Source organism: Lactuca virosa, chromosome 2 (assembly GCF_052849685.1).
Source record: "Lactuca virosa cultivar CGN04683 chromosome 2, Lactuca_virosa_CGN04683_v6, whole genome shotgun sequence".
NCBI lineage: Eukaryota > Viridiplantae > Streptophyta > Magnoliopsida > Asterales > Asteraceae > Lactuca > Lactuca virosa.
Window position 1 is genome coordinate 50,297,678 of NC_136427.1, and position 18,811 is coordinate 50,316,488.

The following is an 18,811-nucleotide window of genomic DNA, read 5'->3' on the forward strand; positions in this document are numbered from 1 at the left end:
ATTTGACTATGAAGAGGGATGTCGTAATCATAATCGAATTTTGAGAACGCAATATATAGAATTTCCTTAAGTTGAACCAATCCAACATGAAATTCATATATATATTCTTGACTAAAGATGATTAAGGTCTCAATCTAAGCCTTTAGAACTGAAATGAAGTATATCCTCTCCCTTAATTATAGCAAAACAACTTTTTCAATCCCTGCAGCCTCACGAATTGAAACTTTTGTTTTCTATAATTAACATTGCTAACTTGCAACACTAACAATAATTATCATGCTCCCACTAACATGATGATTATTAGCATAACACTTATGCTCCCACTAGCTTTGACATGTACTCAGAAATCAGCTGGACTTCTAGAAATCAATACTTTATTGACTTTCTTACCAAAGTTCAGATTTCTGATACGAGATGCTTTGATAAAAATTTATCAAAATCATACACCTTTCCTTAGATAGCATGCATGTGTGTCTAAACAATTTCAGAACTATGAAAAGGGATGTCGTAATCATAGTCTCAATTGTTTAGACCTTTTGCCATCTGCTTCAAATCTACTTGGTGGAAGTGTTCCTCACCATCATTTTCATGAATCGGAGAGAAACCTTATGACCCTTAGATTTTATGGTGTATGTGTTCTTATCCATGTGAATCGTCAAAACCATAGTCACAAGACAAGGATAATGACAAATCCAAACTCATATGGACTGAACTTATGCAATCTTAACTTCTTGCCACCTGGCAGTACAGGGCCTGCCATTGCTTCCAAGTTGTTATGCAACCAATTGAGAACTTTCAGAACTCCTATGCAAAGCCAACTTTAACTGGAATGGGCACAGAATATGTCAACACGATAGGTTATAAACCTCAAGTCGTGTGCTAGTGAAGAACCTCAGGTTTTATTCTTGATTAGTTCTTGAAATTCTTTTTAGGATCTTTAAGACTCCCACTATCCTCTTGACATATAAGACTATCTTGCCAAATATTCAAGAGATAGTGCAGATTCTTTATCAAGACAAACACTTCACACAATTGGCCTTAGTTGGTCTTTGTTTTATCCAAAACATCACAACTTACCAATTTCAAATGTACAAGAGTATGACACTTTTACTCTTACATTTGACAAGTGTTTTAAACCTTTCTTTAAGATATGTCACTCAAGTTACAATCTTGGAGTATGACTCTAAGAATTGTTTTGGAACGAAGTATGACTCATCTTCCTGATCTAACCATTTCAACAATTCATGACTCCTCTTCTTAGTCATAAGAATGCACTAAGATGACCTTTAGAGGACTAATTGTGATATGATTTCTAAATCATTAAGATGATCACAAACATGATACTAAAGTACTCTCCCATCTTTTCAGATTTGAGAAACTTTTATCTTTTTGATTCTTCCCATTCGTTCTGCCATACATTGAGACTTTTCCAATGTTTCAGAATTATACTTAAACTTGTAAGTATAACCATATTTACTAAACTTTAGTAAATCAAATAGTCTTAACGAGCTTTGTGGTGGACATGACCAGTGCACAAGAATGTGTACTCGATCCCTTTAGTCCTTCACTTGACTCACACATCCATGTGAACAAGTAATTAGTCTTGATTTTCCAATGCTTGAAAGTTCTCATTCATCATACTATTCAACTTGCATGATTCCAAGTTTCGGTCCAATTGAAACTTGGGTGATGAGGAACTTTCCTGATTTGGTAAATTTAGACACTACCACAAATGAAAGAATCAAATCCATTTTCCAATATTGCTGTCAGTGGAATCATATAAGCAACAATTTTCCACAAATGCCATTGTAAGGATACTTCAAATAAATAAAATTAAACAATTTTCTTTTATTTTTAAATTTTATGGAAAAACGTCTCCTTACAATCCACATGGAAAATTGTTGTTATCTATTCCTTAGCAATATATCATAACTTCTTAAGCAACTGCTCAAAATTCTGATGCGATCGAAATCCACCTTCGCGATCAGAATCAGCATATACTTCCTTTAAGATTTCTCTCTATTCTTTGATTCTTAAAACATCAACATGTGACCCAGTCACATCATGTAATGAGGATCTCAGAATAGAACTTAACAGAGTTAGATAATGGGCTCTACCTGATGTAGAGTCAAACTTATTGACTTTAACATCCTTAGGTAAATTTGGCAGCTTTGCAATCAACGCCCCTACCTTTCGCAAAATAAACATATGGACCCTTTGGTAATGGGACTATCTCAGACTTAGCCTTTCTCTTTACCATTTGGTCAACCGGGTTGACTATGGCCAATCCCTTTCCATTGGAAAGAGAATGCTTTTTCTGGATTTCCAGTGTCACCATTGTCACTGTCCATAAAGTTTTTGGGAAGTTGATCTTCTAATCAAATTTGCTTTACTATCGTTCCAAATCATTGCTGATTCAGCAGCACCAAGCAAATAAATATGATCATTAAGGTTCATGTCATAGTCTGTTTCATAGTAGTCCCAAAGGAACTCACTATGTGACTTAGAAAGTGATTGAACATCCAACTTTCTCAAGACTTTGACACCCAACTCTCCCGGCTTGTCAATATGTGACTTCATCTCTAAGATGTGATCACACATAGACCTTGCTTGCCATTAGGGCTTGAGTGACCTTGAACTTGTGGGTTAGGGAGAATAATTGGAGGAGGTGGAGGAAGTAAAGTTCCAAGAGATTTGGGAAGATCATAGATGTCTGAACTAGACATCTTTTGGGAGATATTCAAGATAGTTGATCTAAAGTCCTTAATATAACACCCAATATGAAATATTAAGGCTAGGATCCAACAACCTATTTATAACTGGAAGAGGGATGCCGTAATCCGAGTTATAAAATAGTTGAAGGTAGGTAAATGACGATTTACCAATTTCCACCATGAAAAACGAAATAATTTAATTAGGTTTTTAATTGGATTTGAAACTCCTAGATCTTTTGAGATTCATTGAACTTTTCAATGGCATGTTTCAATCTCGAGTGTGCCCTTTAGGTTTTGTGACTGGGATGCCGAGGATCACAAAACAAGGTGTGAAGTAACCATGCAAATATACTTGGTACCCTTAATATTTACCCCTCAATCGATGTGCTGGTTAACCACACGAGCTCCACCGATACTATGATAAATATTAAGTTACCCTTTGCCTACTTTGTTAAATCCAGGTTAGTGTGCCGGTTAACCACACACGCTCCACTAACGGTTTAAACAAAGTGCAAAGTGTAATTTCATGGATTAGCACCTTATTCACATTTTCCTAAGTAACTAAGATTGGGAATTAATAAAAGGTTTAGTTACTTAGTATTTATCATTAATACTTTTAATGAAGGGAGAATTATAGTCCTTGTCCTACCTGTTCGGCTAACGACCCTCCACCAGTCAAGGAAGCGGTGGGTGAGAGTGGACACCCATTAAACTGCCATTTTATAGGCAGTAACCTTATACCCCCCTTATAGACCGGTTTCGTGAATGAGGCCTACTAATGGTAAGACGACTTGCTCTTATACATATAATATATTAAACTTTTAATATTATAACAGTATAAGGGTGTATTTTAGACATTTAAAATACTTGGTGGTTTAATCTATTAATTAAACTATACTCTTAATTTAATTAAATTTAAACCATGTCATTATGGAATTATTAATTCTCTTTTAATTAAACACTTTAATTATCTATTAATAAAGTCCATAAGAGTTAATTGAATTATTCAATAAAAACATCATAATTCCAATTATTAAATTCAAAATTAAAACCATTTAATTAATTGTTTAAGTTATGAACCCAAGAGTTTTAGAATTCAATTCTTTTTTTTATCATAAAAAAACTTTTTCCAAATTCCAAAACTTGAGGGCAAGTTTTGTAACTCTTGAAAACTTTTGGATTCCATAACTTATGGAGTTAAATACTTGTTTTATGATGAAACTTTTCATGTTCCATAACTTAAGAACAAGTTATGGAATTCTTTAAAACATTAAGACAAAGTTTTGTAACTCCATAAAAAACTTTGAATCAATTTTTTGAAAACCTTTTCATATCCATAACTTATAGAGGTTTCAAAAAACTCTTTAGATCAAACTTTTAAAACTAATAAAATAATCATATCATTTTATCTTTTACTAAATTTGACCTAATTCAACTCATATAGCAAATGATTCAAATTTTACAAATAATTAGTTTTTCACAAAAACAAGTAATTATCTTAAAATTTGACAAACGTCATGTTTTTTTTTCTTTTTTTTTCCAACTTTGAAAATAAAACATTTGCATCAATATAACAGAAAACAACCCATGGTTCTGATACCACTGTTGGGTTTTGAGCATTCTAACACTCCTATGGTGTACATGCAACCCTATAAACCTTGGATCTATGTTTTCTCTATTATACATGCAAATAATCAATATTCCAAGGTTTCATCCTAACTAGCATATTATGAAGCAACTATACTACAAAGTTCTAGTTAGATGACATACCTTTGATGTTGCTTGAAGTCTTGAACTTTAAGAGCTTAGCCCCAATAGTGTGGAAGTCTCAAGTAGAATCACAAATCACCAAAACACCTTGGAAGAACTTGAGAGAATATGTATGCTCACTAAAATCGGCCCACACTTTTTTTCATACACTTGTGCCAATTTTGTGAGTCAAGGACCCCTTTATATATTATGGATGATTAGGGTTACATCCATGTAAACCCTAATGCCCATGACCTTTCATTTACATAGGATCCATGGGTTAAAAGCTCCATGGACCATCCATGAAAGCTTAGCCCAACCTAAATGAACTTGGCCCATTCCATATATATAAGAGTCCATATTTAATTAGTTCTTTTTGATCACTTAATTAATTCTAAATTAATTCTTGATCAATACTAATTAAATAATATGATTCCATATTAATAAATTAGAACTTATAATATATTAATATAAATCATAAAACATATTATTCTCAAAAGACTATCCATATAAATTGTTCCGGTGAAGTGCAACCCAAATGGACCATGCCAAGTCGGGTCAAGTACATACCAATTATAGTTATGGACTTAGACATTAATCCAACAGTTTCCAGATCCTTAAGAGTCAGGAGGGGTAGCGTAGTGGCAGTGGGTCTGTGCTTTTTCTAGGGGGGGGGGGGAGTTCGTGTTTGGATTCAGGTGCCCAGAGAGGAAGATAGTTGTGTGGTATGAGATCCTTTCGATGGTGCTGTTCGGTTATTGGATTAGATCTATATGTTGTTGAGAAGCGATTTCGAGGGCGAAATCTAATTCAAGTGGGGGAGAATTGTAACATCCGATTTACCAGGTATATTGTTTTGAGTATTTAATTAAAGGACTTTGGAGGGACTCGACGAGTCGGTGCCTCAACTCGTCGAGTAGGGTCGCGACTTGGTGACGTGGTTAATGAATGGACTCGACGAGTCGGAGAGATGACTCGTCGAGTCAGCGCTGTTGACAGAAACCCTAATTCTCTCGGGCCTGGGCCTATTTAAAGGCTCTTAAGGCCTCCTATTGCGGCTACCTTTCAGGAGAGAGAACCCTAATCGAGTCCTTAGTGTTTTGGGCAAGAGAGTGAGCCATTTGAGCTTCTTTGATGGATGGTTTGCAGGGAAGAAGGAGGTTTCAAGCTAAAGGGGACAGAGGAGTTGTAGATCCGCGATTTATAACCTGGGAGCATCAGTTACAGGTATCAATTCGGACCCCTTTTCTTCCCTAATTGTGTATATCTTCCTTTTGAGGATTAGGGCTTGTATTATCTTCTTGGTGGGTTTTGATTGCATCAAACCCCTCTTGTGAGCTGGTAGCATAGATCTGGACCTTGTAAGGTCCAGAAAGTCAGAAAGTAGAAAGCCATTGTTGTGCAACCATGGGGTTTGGAGGTTAAAAAGCTTTAATGGAGTCTAAATGGCATATTGAGCGAAATATGCCATGCATGGACATCAAGATCGGACCTTTACGTGACTTTTGGGTGCTAGAAGGCCAGATCTATAAGTTAGAGAAACAGATCTGACCTCAGAAGGTCAAATGAGTGTTGCCATGGAGGAAACTCGCCGAGTCCATGAGAGGAATCGACGAGTTGGATCGTGTTGCCCCACGATTCGTGATCAGTGGAAACCCGTCGAGTGAGAGGTTAACTCGACGAGTCGAGTGAGGCCTTAGGAGGAGTCTGAGGACACGCATGGACTCGCCGAGTCACCTGAGTGCACTCGGCGAGTCTGGTCAAAGTTGGACCGTTGACTGGAGTTGACTTCAGTTGACCTCAGGGTTTGGTCAAATTGATTCAAGAGAGGCCATGGAGGGGTAGAATGGTCTTCTACCCATTCTTTAGAGATGAGGATATGAAGAGAGTATTGATTAGAGATATTATCATTTTGATAGGCGGAGGCTAGATCGGGGATATCGAGCACGAGAGTTTACTAGACATCATCGAGGTGAGTCTTCTCACTATACTTTACCTAGAGTGGTAATTATGTGTGTCCAGAAGGTCTTATGTGGTTATAAGGGTTATGAGATGTATGTTATCTATGTGATATGTATATGCTACGTCCTGAGCTTGTAGAGTTTGGACCGGAAGGTCAACAGAGTTTGATGTATGTTATCTATGTGATACGTTTATGCTATGTCATGAGCTTGCAGAGTTTGGACCGGAAGGTCAACAGAGTTTGGACCGGAAGGTCGACATAGTAGGACCGGAAGGTCTACAGAGTTAGGGCCGGAAGGTCATCATGGTAGGACCGGAAGGTCTACCAGAGTTGTGGGACCGGAAGGTCCACTGAGACACATTGGCCGAAAGGTCTTACAGAGTTATAGCCTCGAGTGGCTAATATGTTGTATGTGGTATTTTGGGGAACTCACTAAGCATTTATGCTTACCGTGTTATGTGATATGTGTTTCAGGTACCAACGAGGATCGCGGGAAGGCGACAACATGATTTGTACACATTGGCAGATGATTATGTTTTGAGATTCTGGGATATGTTTTATTGTGATGACATTGATACATGAGATTTTTTTGAGAATATTATATGAGTTTTATTATGTTTGAAAATGCAAAATTGTTTTAAAATTTACGTCGTTACAAAAAGCTAATAAGATATGTTAAAAAGTTATCCCAAACACTCACTAAGACCCCGTTTGATAGACATCTTTCCAGGTCCAAACAGATCTTTTTGACTGAATGGACCGGAAAGACTGTTATGCACAAAAAAATAGGTATTTCCCAGTAAGATATGTCTTTCCTTGAAAGCTCTAAAACCATATATTTCCTGCTGAATATGCTGGAAAGACAATTGTGCCCAAAACTCTGCCACTTTCTTTCTTGCATTATTAATTTCTTTTAAATATTTTTTTTAATTTCTTTTTTATTGAATTATTATATATTAATAAATATTATTTTTTAATATATAATCTTTATGTATTAATTAATATTATTTTATTGGATTATTAATTTCTTTTAAATAATTCTTTTTTATTTCTTTTTAATAGATTAATTCTTTTTATTGGATTATTATATATCAAAAAATATTATTTATAAATATATAATATTTATATATTAATAAATATTACTTTGTTCGATTATTAATTTTTTTAGTTAATTTTTTTAATTCATTTTTATTGAATTAGTTCTTTTTTTTGGACAACACTACCATCATCTTAAAATATTTTGAAAAAAATCATCTATCCCACCACTATCGTATATAAACCGAGTCAAGAATCATATGTTAAGTTATATAATTTTTTTTTTAAATTGCTAGAAAGAATAACGACTTAACATTAACTTGAAAAAAAAATTAAAAACAACTTAATCGACATTCTATTTGGATTTTTAAATGATTATTGTGTAATTTTGATTTTGTATGACAATTTGTATGTTTTTATAATTATTCAGCAATTTCATTCATCACAATATAGAACAACAAGATAATATTGTTATTTTTCATCATTCAGCACAGTAAATCAGATGTATAAATCAGATATACAATCAAACAAATGGTTCTTTCCAAATCAGAAAACTTTCACCTTTTCGGAAGGAATCTATCAATCTATGAACCTAGCCTAAGGCTGGAGGGAGTGGCCTCGCCACCCCTCTCACCAACAGCCTCGTCAAGAGATCTACACCACTCCTCAATATTCGCTATGAAACTCGTTAGCAGGAGTTCGCCAAGGGTCTAGCGAGAGGAGAGAGAAAGAAATGGAACAATATGATTGGCAAATGAGTTTTTTTTCCATGAAATTGAAATTTACAGGTTAAAAAAAAGAGAAATATTATCAATTTGTCGTGAGTAGCAAACAGGAAGATGACATAGATTTCACAATTTGGCAGTTTTGGTCCCTCGATTTTAGCTTTATGATAGATTCGACTCTAACTTACAACTTTTTTTACAACATAAATTTCTAGAATTGGCATAAACCCCCCTGCAAAATTTTATTGTAATTTTTTTAATTTAATATGAAATGTTGTGTTCTAAAAAATATAATTTATTTGATATTAATTGTTTGTGGTTTAAAAAAATTATTTAGAAAGATATAATTTAATTAATTTTGAAAAAAAATTGGTGTGCTAGGAGTGTTACCACTCCTTATAAAATGCTAAAATTTAGGTGTTAAGATAAAAAGATGATGTGACAAGCAAAAAAGTGATATGACAAGGTGTTAGGAGTGTTACCACTCCCTCTGACCTAAGGTGCTGTTTGTTTTTTGAAGCCAAAATGTCTGCAGTCAGCGGACCATATCTGCAAGCCTCTGCGGCAGAAGAGGTGGACCAAATGTCTGCAGTCTGCAATAAGAAGACTGTTTGTTTTTAACGTCTGCAAGATTGATTTTTCAAACTTAATTTCATATAATAAATATTAAAAATGCATTTTCAGAAAAAAAAAAAAAAAAAAAAAAAAAAAAAAAATACACGGTGGCCCATTTTTTTTTCTTTTTTTGGTTTGGATTAAAATGAGGTCTGAAGACCTTTGAAGATAGTGCCAAAAAGACCGTATTTGATGGGGCACTTTCAAAAAACAAACGATCATGGCGAAGTGGAAACAACCCCCAAGTCTCATTGGGATTGATATTGGATTAGGAGGGTTTATGAAGTCCGTTTTTAAGGCTTTACTGATTTACAGCCTTTTCACCCACATTTTCTCTGTTTCATCGACTTCTCCGATTCACTTCTCAGTTCTCTGTCTGCATCAAACTTCGTTGGACTGCTCGTTATCTTGTCTGTTTCCCAGTTCTTCATCGTTACATTTAGTCTTCTCTGCAAATCGCCGGCGCATCCATCTTCTCAGGTAACTTCATGGCTTATAAACCCTAATTATCAAAATCAGCTTTCTTAATGGTTGTTAATCGGTGGTCTTGCCCACCAATCATATTTTTCCAACTGTGCGTGTGAGAACACATTTAAAACGGTTCAAATGGTCTATTCATTTGCGTAATTTTTGTTAAAATTTGCCCACATCACAACGTGCTTGAGTAAAACGTTTAATTTGTGTTAGATTTTGCTTACAGATTGCAAGAGGAAGAATGTCAGGAAAGAGAAATATAGGGCTTCTTCCCGACAGAGTTTAAAAGTGTGCGATTAACGCAGGCAATCACATCTGCACTTACAGAGCTTAGTTTGCTTACTCTCCCCATGGTATTAATTCTCTCTCTCCCTCTCTTTCTCTCTATATGTTTGTACGTGTTGATCCACACTATAATTGACGAATTTCTACACTTTCTCATCCATTTCGATTTGGAATGTAGGATTTGTTATAGGTTTTGACGACATGAGTTGCCATTGGGTACTGTATTTGAAGACTATTTGTCTTAACCTTAATTTCATAGTATACTTTGATCTATATATTCTTCAATCTCGTTTTACATATTGTATGCCCTTGTAAGTTGTAATTTCCCCCTTTTTCAGTTGAAGTAGGATCCAATTCAAAGCAATCCCCACAAGAAAGAGTGAGAAAAAATGGGCAGAATTACAGTTGCATTGATTGTTAGCTCATGGGTCATACCCATTTCCATTCTTGTCAATTCAATTGTTCCTGAACCCTACATGGTAATATGATCATAAAATTTATAAATTTATTTACACAAGTTCAATGGGACAAAAGTTGCAATTTTTTTATGTTAATTTGGTAAAATTGGAATGTTAATGTAGGATGAGATCTTTCATGTTCCTCAAGTCCAACAATATTGTGTAGGCAATTTTAAAAGTTGGGATCCTATGATAACCACTCCTCCTGGATTGTAAGTTTCTCTTTAAAAGATTCTGGTTAGAATTAGATAATCTTATTTTTAATACACAATATATATATTTTTTTTTGTTTCAGGTACTTCATTTCACTCACATATATTGCTTCTTTATTTCCTGGCATCTTATTTATACAACCACTCTCAAATTTTATAAACTCCTGTTCAATATCAATTCTTCGGTCAACCAATGGTCTTCTAGCTGTAATTTGCAGCATTTTGGTTCATGATATAATAAAATCTTTAAATCCATCACTTGATGACAAAAAAGCAACTCTGTATGCAGTTATTCTAGCCTTATATCCCCTTCATTGGTTCTTCAGTTTTCTTTATTATACAGATGTAGCTTCACTCACAGTAGTTCTTGCTATGTATCTTATGTGTCTCAAGAAGAACTACATCTCCAGTGCTTTGGTAATAATTGGCTTTATCTTTAATTATTTTACCATTTGTTTTTGGTTAATTATCTTTATCTATTGGTAAAGTTTTTTTTTTTCCTGATGATTGTTGTATGGACATATGTTTTGGGGAAATAGTAGGAAAAAATAAACAAGGGTAAATTTGTAAAAAGTTACAATTTAATGGGGAAAAGGTTGTGGTCTTAACTTTCTTTAGTAAGTTGTTCTTTTTGCATTTGGTAAGAAATGAACACCCATATTTAGCTTACTGGATTAATTTCTGTCCTTATTTAAGTAAAAAAAAAAGGTTAAATGCAAGAAATATCAATGTAGTTTTGTTTGATTTGTTTATTATATCATCTTACTTTTATGAAAAATATGGGGTTAGTAAAAAAAACCCTTATATTTTGTGTTTTTGCCGGATTAAACCTCAAAATTTTCTTTTGCCTGAAAAAAACCTTGTATTTTTTCATTTTTCCCAAAAAAGCCCTCAACTTTGTATTTTTTTTTTCCGAAAAAAACCTTCAACCTTCTAAATGCTTCCAAATAAACCCTCAACTTTTTTAGTTTTTGTTGAAAAAACCCTCACATTTTTCAATTCTTTTGGCAAAAAATGACTTGAAGGGCCAAATTGAGAAAAATGATAAAATACAAGGTTTTTTTCAGACAATTTTTTTTGAGGTTTAATCCTGCAAAAACACAAAATATAAGGGTTTTTTTTTTTTTTGGATTAACCCAAAAATATGCCCAGTTGTAGCAATGTCATTCAAATACAAATCAATTTTTACTGCTATAATTGGGTAAAATTTTCAAAGTCTTGTTTTAGTAAATAAAAAACTGAAAACTACAATGCAATAATTTGGTAGATTTTCCAAAGTACCACACCTTAATAAGAAAAAAAAAAAAAACTGAAAAGTACAATTCTATAATGTAAAAAAATGAAAGCAAGACATTATAACTCAAAGAGTAAATTACACGAATGGTCCCTATGGTTTGGGGTAATTTGCATGTTTGGTCCCTAACTTATTTTTTTTTAACTCGGAAGGTCCCTACAGTTTGTTTTTGTTGCGTGCTTGGTCCCTGTCTTACCTAAAAAGATTATTTTGCCCTTGATTTTTTAATTTATTTAAATAAGGTAGGGTAGGTAAGGTAAGGTAAGGTGAGGTGGAAGTGGGGTTAGGGTGTGTTTATTTAAATAAATTAAAAAATCAAGGGCAAAATAGTCTTTTTAGGTAAGATAGGGACCAAGCACGCAACAAAAACAAACTGTAGGGACCTTCCGAGTTAAAAAAATAAGTTAGGGACCAAACGTGCGAATTACCCCAAACCATAGGGACTATTTGTGTAATTTACTCTAACTCAAATAAATTGAAGTACGTTTTCTATTTCTTGCATTTAGCCCAAAAAACAGCACCTTTACATACAAATTTCTTTTATTTTACATGTTTACAAATAGATTTACTTAACATACTTTACATTTTTTCATTTTTTTTTTTTTGCAATAACTAATTTCAACTAACTACAATGCAGCTTGGAGCTATTTCTGTAGTTATAAGACAAACAAATATTATTTGGATGCTATTTGTTGCATGTTCTGGAATTCTAAATCTTATTGAAGCTAAAAAGAAACATGAAAAGAATTTGTTATCAGAGCCCCAATTTGGTCATTTTGCTTCCAGTAGTAGTGTTAAAGTCAACTCTAATCTGAAAAGGAGAAGATCTGGTAATGCTATTCACACTTCAACACATTCCATCCATGGAAAAAGTCTTCATCAGTCAACAGGTTTGCATATCTTTATTTTCATTTTAAATTCGATTAAATCCACATTTATGCAATAATGTTTCATCTTTTTAACATAGTTTATACAACAAAGTGGTTCTTTACACAAAATATTCAATTCAGTGAATAATATGTGGTTGCATGTTTTGGTCTAAAAATCAGTTTGTTGTATAATTTGGAAAAAAGGTAAAATGTTGTGAATAAATGCACATTTTAGATTGGCTAAATGCGTATTAATGCAATCATGTTTCACAATTTTCTGAATTTATGCAACAAAGTGTTTTTTTTATACAAAATATAACAAAGCTGTAGGACCAAAAGATGCAATATTTTATAATTCGTGTAAAAGTTGCATAAAGGAGAAACATTGTTGTGTAAATAATCATTTATTAAATAAAAATTGGTTGCATATTTTGGTCCTAGAATGAAAGGTGACTGCAATTTTTTTATTTTGAACAACCACTTTGTTGCATAAAATTGTGAAGGGAAATTGTCAGAAAAGTCCCAATATTTTTGGAAAAGTTACACTTTAGTCCCAAGTTTTTTTTTTTGAATATGAAAGTCCCAATTATTTCATTTTGGCTCAAATTAACAAAAAAGTCTTTTTTTTTTTTTTCTTTTTTTTTTTTTTCTTTTAACATGAAATGACATATTATCGTGTTTTACAAATAATCGGGACTTTTATGTTCAAAAAAATAAACTTGGGACTAAAGTGTAACTTTTCCGAAAATATTGGGACTTTTCTGACAATTTCCCAATTGTGAAATAAAAAGGTGAAATGTTGTTGCATAAATGCGCATTTAACCCTTTTAAATTCACTAATGTGTATTCAATTTTAGGGCTATTTTGTTGATGAGGAAGGGCGTTTACGTCTTTTTTCCACATACAAGAGATCGAAAAAAAGACTCTTTGTCTCACCTTTTACAGTGGGATGAAAAATTGCAATTTTTGTCTCGTTAACATTAGAAATGATGGATTTCTTATACAAATCTTTTTAAGCTGACTTTAAAATAACCTCTTTTATTATATCTATATTTATAATGCAGGTTTATTTAGTGAGATTTGGAGCATATTATTAGCAGCTTGGCATCTAAAGTTTGAGCTTTTTGTCTCTTTTAGCCCTTTTTTTGCATTGTTGCTTGCTTTTGCTGCATTTGTTGTTTGGAATGGCAGTATAGTTCTTGGTAATTCACAGTTCCATTTCTAACTCTCACCTTAAAATTGATAAATGTAAGGGTAAAATAGTCATTTAATTTCACGCACACGGTTTATTCAGTCCTCTTATCCATACATGTCTTAGGCTGTGTTTGGCAAACTTATAAGCTAGCTTTTTAAAAAGCTACTTAAACTAGCTTTTTATGAGCTTTTAAAAAAATTTCCACATATACCCTTGACATAGTTATAGAAACACATTCTTTTAAATGCCCTTTTATGTTATTTTTATATCTTTCGGCTAGCTTTTCAGCTAGTTTTACCAAACACCATTTTTTATCAGCTAGCTTTTGATTTAGAGTAAATTACACGAATGGTCCCTATGGTTTGGGGTGATTTTCACGTTTGGTCCCTAACTTATTTTTTTTAACTCAGAAGGTCCCTACAGTTTATTTTTGTTGCGCGTTTGGTCCCTGTCTTACATAAAAAGACTATTTTGCTCTTGATTTTTTAATTTATTGAAATAAGGTGGGGTAGGTAAGGTAATGTGAGATGGAAGTGGGGTTGCGGGTGTGTTTATTTAAATAAATTAAAAAATCAAGGGCAAAATAGTCTTTTTATGTAAGACAGGGACCAAGCGTGCAACAAAAATAAACAGTAGGGACCTTCCGAGTTAAAAAAATAAGTTAGGGACCAAACGTGAAAATTACCCCAAACCATAAGGACCATTCGTGTAATTTACTCTTTGATTTAATAGCTATCAGCTAGTACACCAAACATAGCCTTAATAGTGAAAAAAAAGTAAAATTATAAAATGATGAAAAGTACAAGTGCTTCTCTCTCATACTTTTATTTTGTTTTTGTAGGGGCAAAAGAAGCTCATTCAGTTTCTCCACATTTTGCTCAATTATTCTACTATGGTTTAGTTTCATCTTGTTTTATGGCTCCTATACACTTTACAACAACTCAAGTTGCAATTTTGGCAAACTCTTTTTGGAAGAATAAACCTTTTAGTTTCCTACTTTGCTTTTTTGCTTCCATAATTACCTTTCTATCCATTCACTATTTCAGGTTTGTCTCTTTATTTTTCTACCTCAATAACATGAATCCTTTTATTAATATGATTTTTTTTTTTAATACCATTGCAGCATAGCTCACCTTTATTTACTTGCTGATAATCGGCATTATCCGTTTTATCTATGGAGGAAAATTATAAATTCTCATTGGTCAACAAGATACCTTCTCATTCCCTTATATCTTTACTCATGGACTTCTATCTTTACTCTATTAGGTCAGTATTCCACTTCAACTACTTGTTTTTATCTATATCTTCAAGGGTCAAATTTGTAAATTTAAAAAAAATTAACATACCTCAAAATGAAATTGTATTTTATTGGCAGGAAAAGTTGAGAAGAAAGTATGGGTGTTGGTTTATTTCTTGGCTTCAGCCACGTGTCTAATTCCTACTCCATTGATAGAATTCAGATACTACACAATACCTTTCTTTTTCTTGATACTTCATTGTCGTATCACTAATGATAGATTGTGGTTACTTATGGGATTAATATATACATCCATCAATGTTTTCACTATGACAATGTTCTTGTTTCGACCCTTTCGTTGGGATCATCAACATGGTATTCAAAGATTCATATGGTAGATCATTGTTGAGAGTGAGATTTGTTTTTCATTTTTTTGATAGTTTTATATCAAGTTTTGTAATATGGATATTGTAAATATTTTTATTAGAATATTATTCGGTTAATGATTTGTAGGTGTACGAGAACGTTTCATCCTTCTATGTTTTAGGTTTATTCTATCTTGACTTAAATATTGTTAATTTTTTTTTAAAAATAAAGTTTTTTTTTTTGGTTGATGATTGGTCTTGGTGGTTAAAATTAAGATTGTTTGATAGACTAGGTGAAAAGTTAGTTGTTAGCTGATAGTTGAAAAACTAGTTGATAGCTGATGGCTGGAAATTTAGTTATTAGCTGATAAAAATCTACGTTTGATAAAATTAACTGATAAGATAAGTCGAAATATATGAAAGAGTGTAAAAAGTTGAGTTTTTTCATTATTAATAAAATGTATATATTTGGAAGAATTTTAAAAAACTTAATAAGCTTAGGCTGAATAGCTTATTAAAAATCTAGCTTATAAATTACATTGGTTTGATAAACATACAAACCTAAACAAAAGCTTAGGCTCATTAGCTTATTAAAAATCTAGCTTATAAATTACATTGGTTTGATAAACATACAAACTTAAACAAAAGTTCAGACTCAGTAGCTATTAAATTACATTGGTTTGATAAACATACAAAATTACATTGGCTTATAAATTACATTGGTTTGATAAACATACAAACTTAAACAAAAGTTCAGACTCATTAGCTTATTAAAAATCTAGCTTATTAGTTACATTGGTTTGATAAACATACAAACACTCGAAAAATAAGTTACTTTAAAAATTAATTGGGACGTGTCAACAATAATTTTCCACCTTTTATAATAAGAGTTGGAAAAGTCAAGCTGTTAACTTTCTTTTCTTTTATAAATATTTATTTTTTATTTTTGATATATAATATTGATAATAATCATTTTGATTTATTGGTCTTATTTAATAGTATTTACAAGTACAATTACACATCAAGGAAATTATGTATTTATGTTAAAATACAAGGGATAATGTTTTTTGCTTTAGTTGTGGATTTGTGTAAACAAGAAGATATCAGTCGAAATAAAACTATACAGTTGTCTCCTTTATTTGTGCACATGAAAAAAAATTTATAGACTATCATAAGAAAGCAACTTCTCATAACTAAAAGAAATATTTTTGTCGTTACGTGTATAATAATTAGTAAGATCATAAGACAAGATCATGTGCAATTGAACATAATTTGTGGTCGAGTTATTACCTTATTAACATTAACTTATAATTTATAATTTGAATTAGGATTATATTATATTTCAAAAATGAAGAGGAAAGGGTCAAAAATAATATTAAAACTCAAGTTTAGTAGGAAAGTTAACAACTGAGCATTCTTAGATTAGTCCAACATTTTGTATAACATGTGAGCCCAACATTATATTATATTTCAAAAATGAAGAGGAAAGGGTCTAAAATAATATTAAAACTCAAGTTTAGTAGGAAGTTAACAACTGAGCATTCTTAGATTAGTCCAACATTTTGTATAACATGTAAGCCCATCATTTTTTTTTTGTATATCTCATGAAAACCTTATTATTTTTAGTAGCAATTTGAGCACAAATCTTGGGCATTCATTTTTAATACAACATTTCCAAAAAGTTGTGCTTTTGGCTGCATGTATGAATTTTAGGGGAATTTTGTCCATCTTATAAATCAAACTTCCTTTAATAATATAACAGTACAAGCTTTATAATAGAATGCTAAGAATTAAGTAATGTATGGTCTTAAGTATAAACTTTTGTTGATTACGATTCTACCAAGGGTAGGTGGAAATTCTATTCCCACTCAAATCGACCACACTTGACCTTAGAATACTATATAAGACTTAGATGTCCTAAATATAATGATTGTCCATTTGAAGTACTAAGTCATGCACTCATGCTTAGATTAAGCTTGGTAGGTGTGTTATTTCACTTTATCATATTTTTGGCATGTCATGTAGCGTCATATTATTTTCCTTTCATCTTTCCCTCACTCTACAAAATTGATAGGAAATGGTCTTACCACACCTCGTCAATCATTTTATTTTTTTAATATTAAATATAGAGAAATCTCTATTAAAGTCTCATTATTTTACCATATTTTACGAATAAATTTCAAACTAAAATTTATTTAAGAAGAAACATGAATTGCTGGTAAAAGTGACGATATGACTATTTTTTCCTGGTTTACCGATTTTATTGCTGACCTGAATGCATTAAAGTCCCATTATTTCCCTTTTTCCATTTTTTTTAAAGAATATCTCCACTTATGTGAGAAATTTCCATTTCGAAGTGTTTAATGTCACTGTTTTCAATAAAATGTCTGATATTATGTATTAATATCATATATACTTCACATTAACTATGTTTGTTTAACTTTTTGTTAGATTTAAGTAAAAATAATTTTTTTTTCTCAAAATTCCAGAATTTTACATCGGTTTCGAACTCGTTCTTAAAATCCCGGAGCTATTTATTTATTTATTTTTTCTATTTTTTATGAAGTGTGAAATTTCAGTCCGGAATCTAGAATGTTGATTCGAAATTCAGTATGAAATGTACTTTTTTTGTCAGAAAAAGTGTTTTTTCTTGGTCTGGAATACCGATTCCGGACCAAGTGGTTTTTGCTAAAAAAATTTGGTTATTTTTTTCAAATACACATTAAATTGTGCTTAGATTACTTAATTTCCATTTTAGAAACTATATGACCAAGTATGTAAATTTAAATGTCTTGACATAATCCTAACCCATGTTTCCTTCTCAAGTCGTACGACCTCCTAATCTTCACCTCCCATCACCGCCGTGAGCCACTACCTTGGCTACATCACCTCCCGCCAATCCCTGCCGCCATGGTCTCTTCTCCCAACCATTGACAAAAATTCGGTGTGATTCTTCCCAACTGCTATCTCTCTTTGTTTTCCATTGTCGACGGTTCCACATCTTTCTTGCGACGATGGTAGTTCTCTCCCACCGCCACCTCTGAAACCGCTGAGGTCGGCCACACCACCCGTCTTGATATCCTTCTGGATTCAGTTCCAGTCATCGATCCTTGTCTCTTCTCTCAATCAGAACTCTACACTCTCTCCCTATCTTCAATCTCCTTCAGTCTCAAACCTCGTGATCACATCGTTATCCCCAAAATCAACTATGCCATTTTCAATGAATCCGCCACTAGTAACTGTAAACAAACCTACTATCATCTTTATCTTGCTTCGTCCTCTACAAATGAAAGACGAAAACAATATCAATTTCTTTCTGTCTATTTTTTGAATAATGAAAATTTTAACTACCATTGGCATTAACAACGAGCAATGGGAACCACAAACGTCACTTGTACGGAGTCACTAATGAGGAAATAAAGGTATGGGTGGGAGTAATCATCTGTAAGGATGATGTGACACCTCCACCACATTGTGAATACCATTTCCTGAAGGGAGTAAGTGTGTTGTGGCATTAGTGGCTTTACGCTCGGTTACAAAATTGAGAAAAGACTTATCTTTTTATCTCTCTTTCTCTCTCTCTCTCTCTCTCTCTCTCTCTCTCTCTCTATTCTTCCTCTT

The 18,811-nt window shown here is 32.7% G+C and overlaps 1 protein-coding gene across 3 annotated transcripts; it reads left to right on the forward strand.

Moving 5' to 3' along the window:
* The first annotated feature begins 8,988 nt into the window (after positions 1–8,988).
* ALG10 (DIE2/ALG10 family) lies at positions 8,989–15,331 on the forward strand. Of its 3 annotated transcripts, XM_079078003.1 has the most exons (11): positions 8,989–9,281; positions 9,502–9,628; positions 9,739–9,776; positions 9,899–10,039; positions 10,142–10,230; positions 10,314–10,647; positions 12,162–12,414; positions 13,458–13,595; positions 14,430–14,634; positions 14,712–14,854; positions 14,964–15,331. In XM_079078003.1, the coding sequence occupies exons 4-11, from the start codon at positions 9,950–9,952 to the stop codon at positions 15,221–15,223; spliced, it is 1,512 nt and encodes a 503-aa protein (XP_078934129.1). In that variant the 5' UTR covers positions 8,989–9,281; positions 9,502–9,628; positions 9,739–9,776; positions 9,899–9,949; the 3' UTR covers positions 15,224–15,331. The 3 variants fall into 3 exon arrangements, with proteins under 3 accessions (XP_078934129.1, XP_078934130.1, XP_078934128.1); XM_079078004.1 differs by lacking the exon at positions 9,739–9,776 and having other exon boundaries at positions 8,990–9,281; positions 9,489–9,628; XM_079078002.1 differs by lacking the exon at positions 9,739–9,776 and having other exon boundaries at positions 8,990–9,281.
* The last annotated feature ends 3,480 nt before the right edge of the window (positions 15,332–18,811 follow it).

What these genes read in the sequence shown, in the direction of transcription:
- ALG10 (XM_079078003.1), top strand. Translation starts at nt 9,950, where the DNA reads ATGGGCAGAATTACAGTTGCATTGATTGTTAGCTCATGGGTCATACCC. An exon ending in ATAACCACTCCTCCTGGATT is followed by an intron (nt 10,231 to 10,313) that starts GTAAGTTTCTCT and finishes TTTTTGTTTCAG; the next exon opens with GTACTTCATTTCACTCACAT. An exon ending in GAATGGCAGTATAGTTCTTG is followed by an intron (nt 13,596 to 14,429) that starts GTAATTCACAGT and finishes TTGTTTTTGTAG; the next exon opens with GGGCAAAAGAAGCTCATTCA.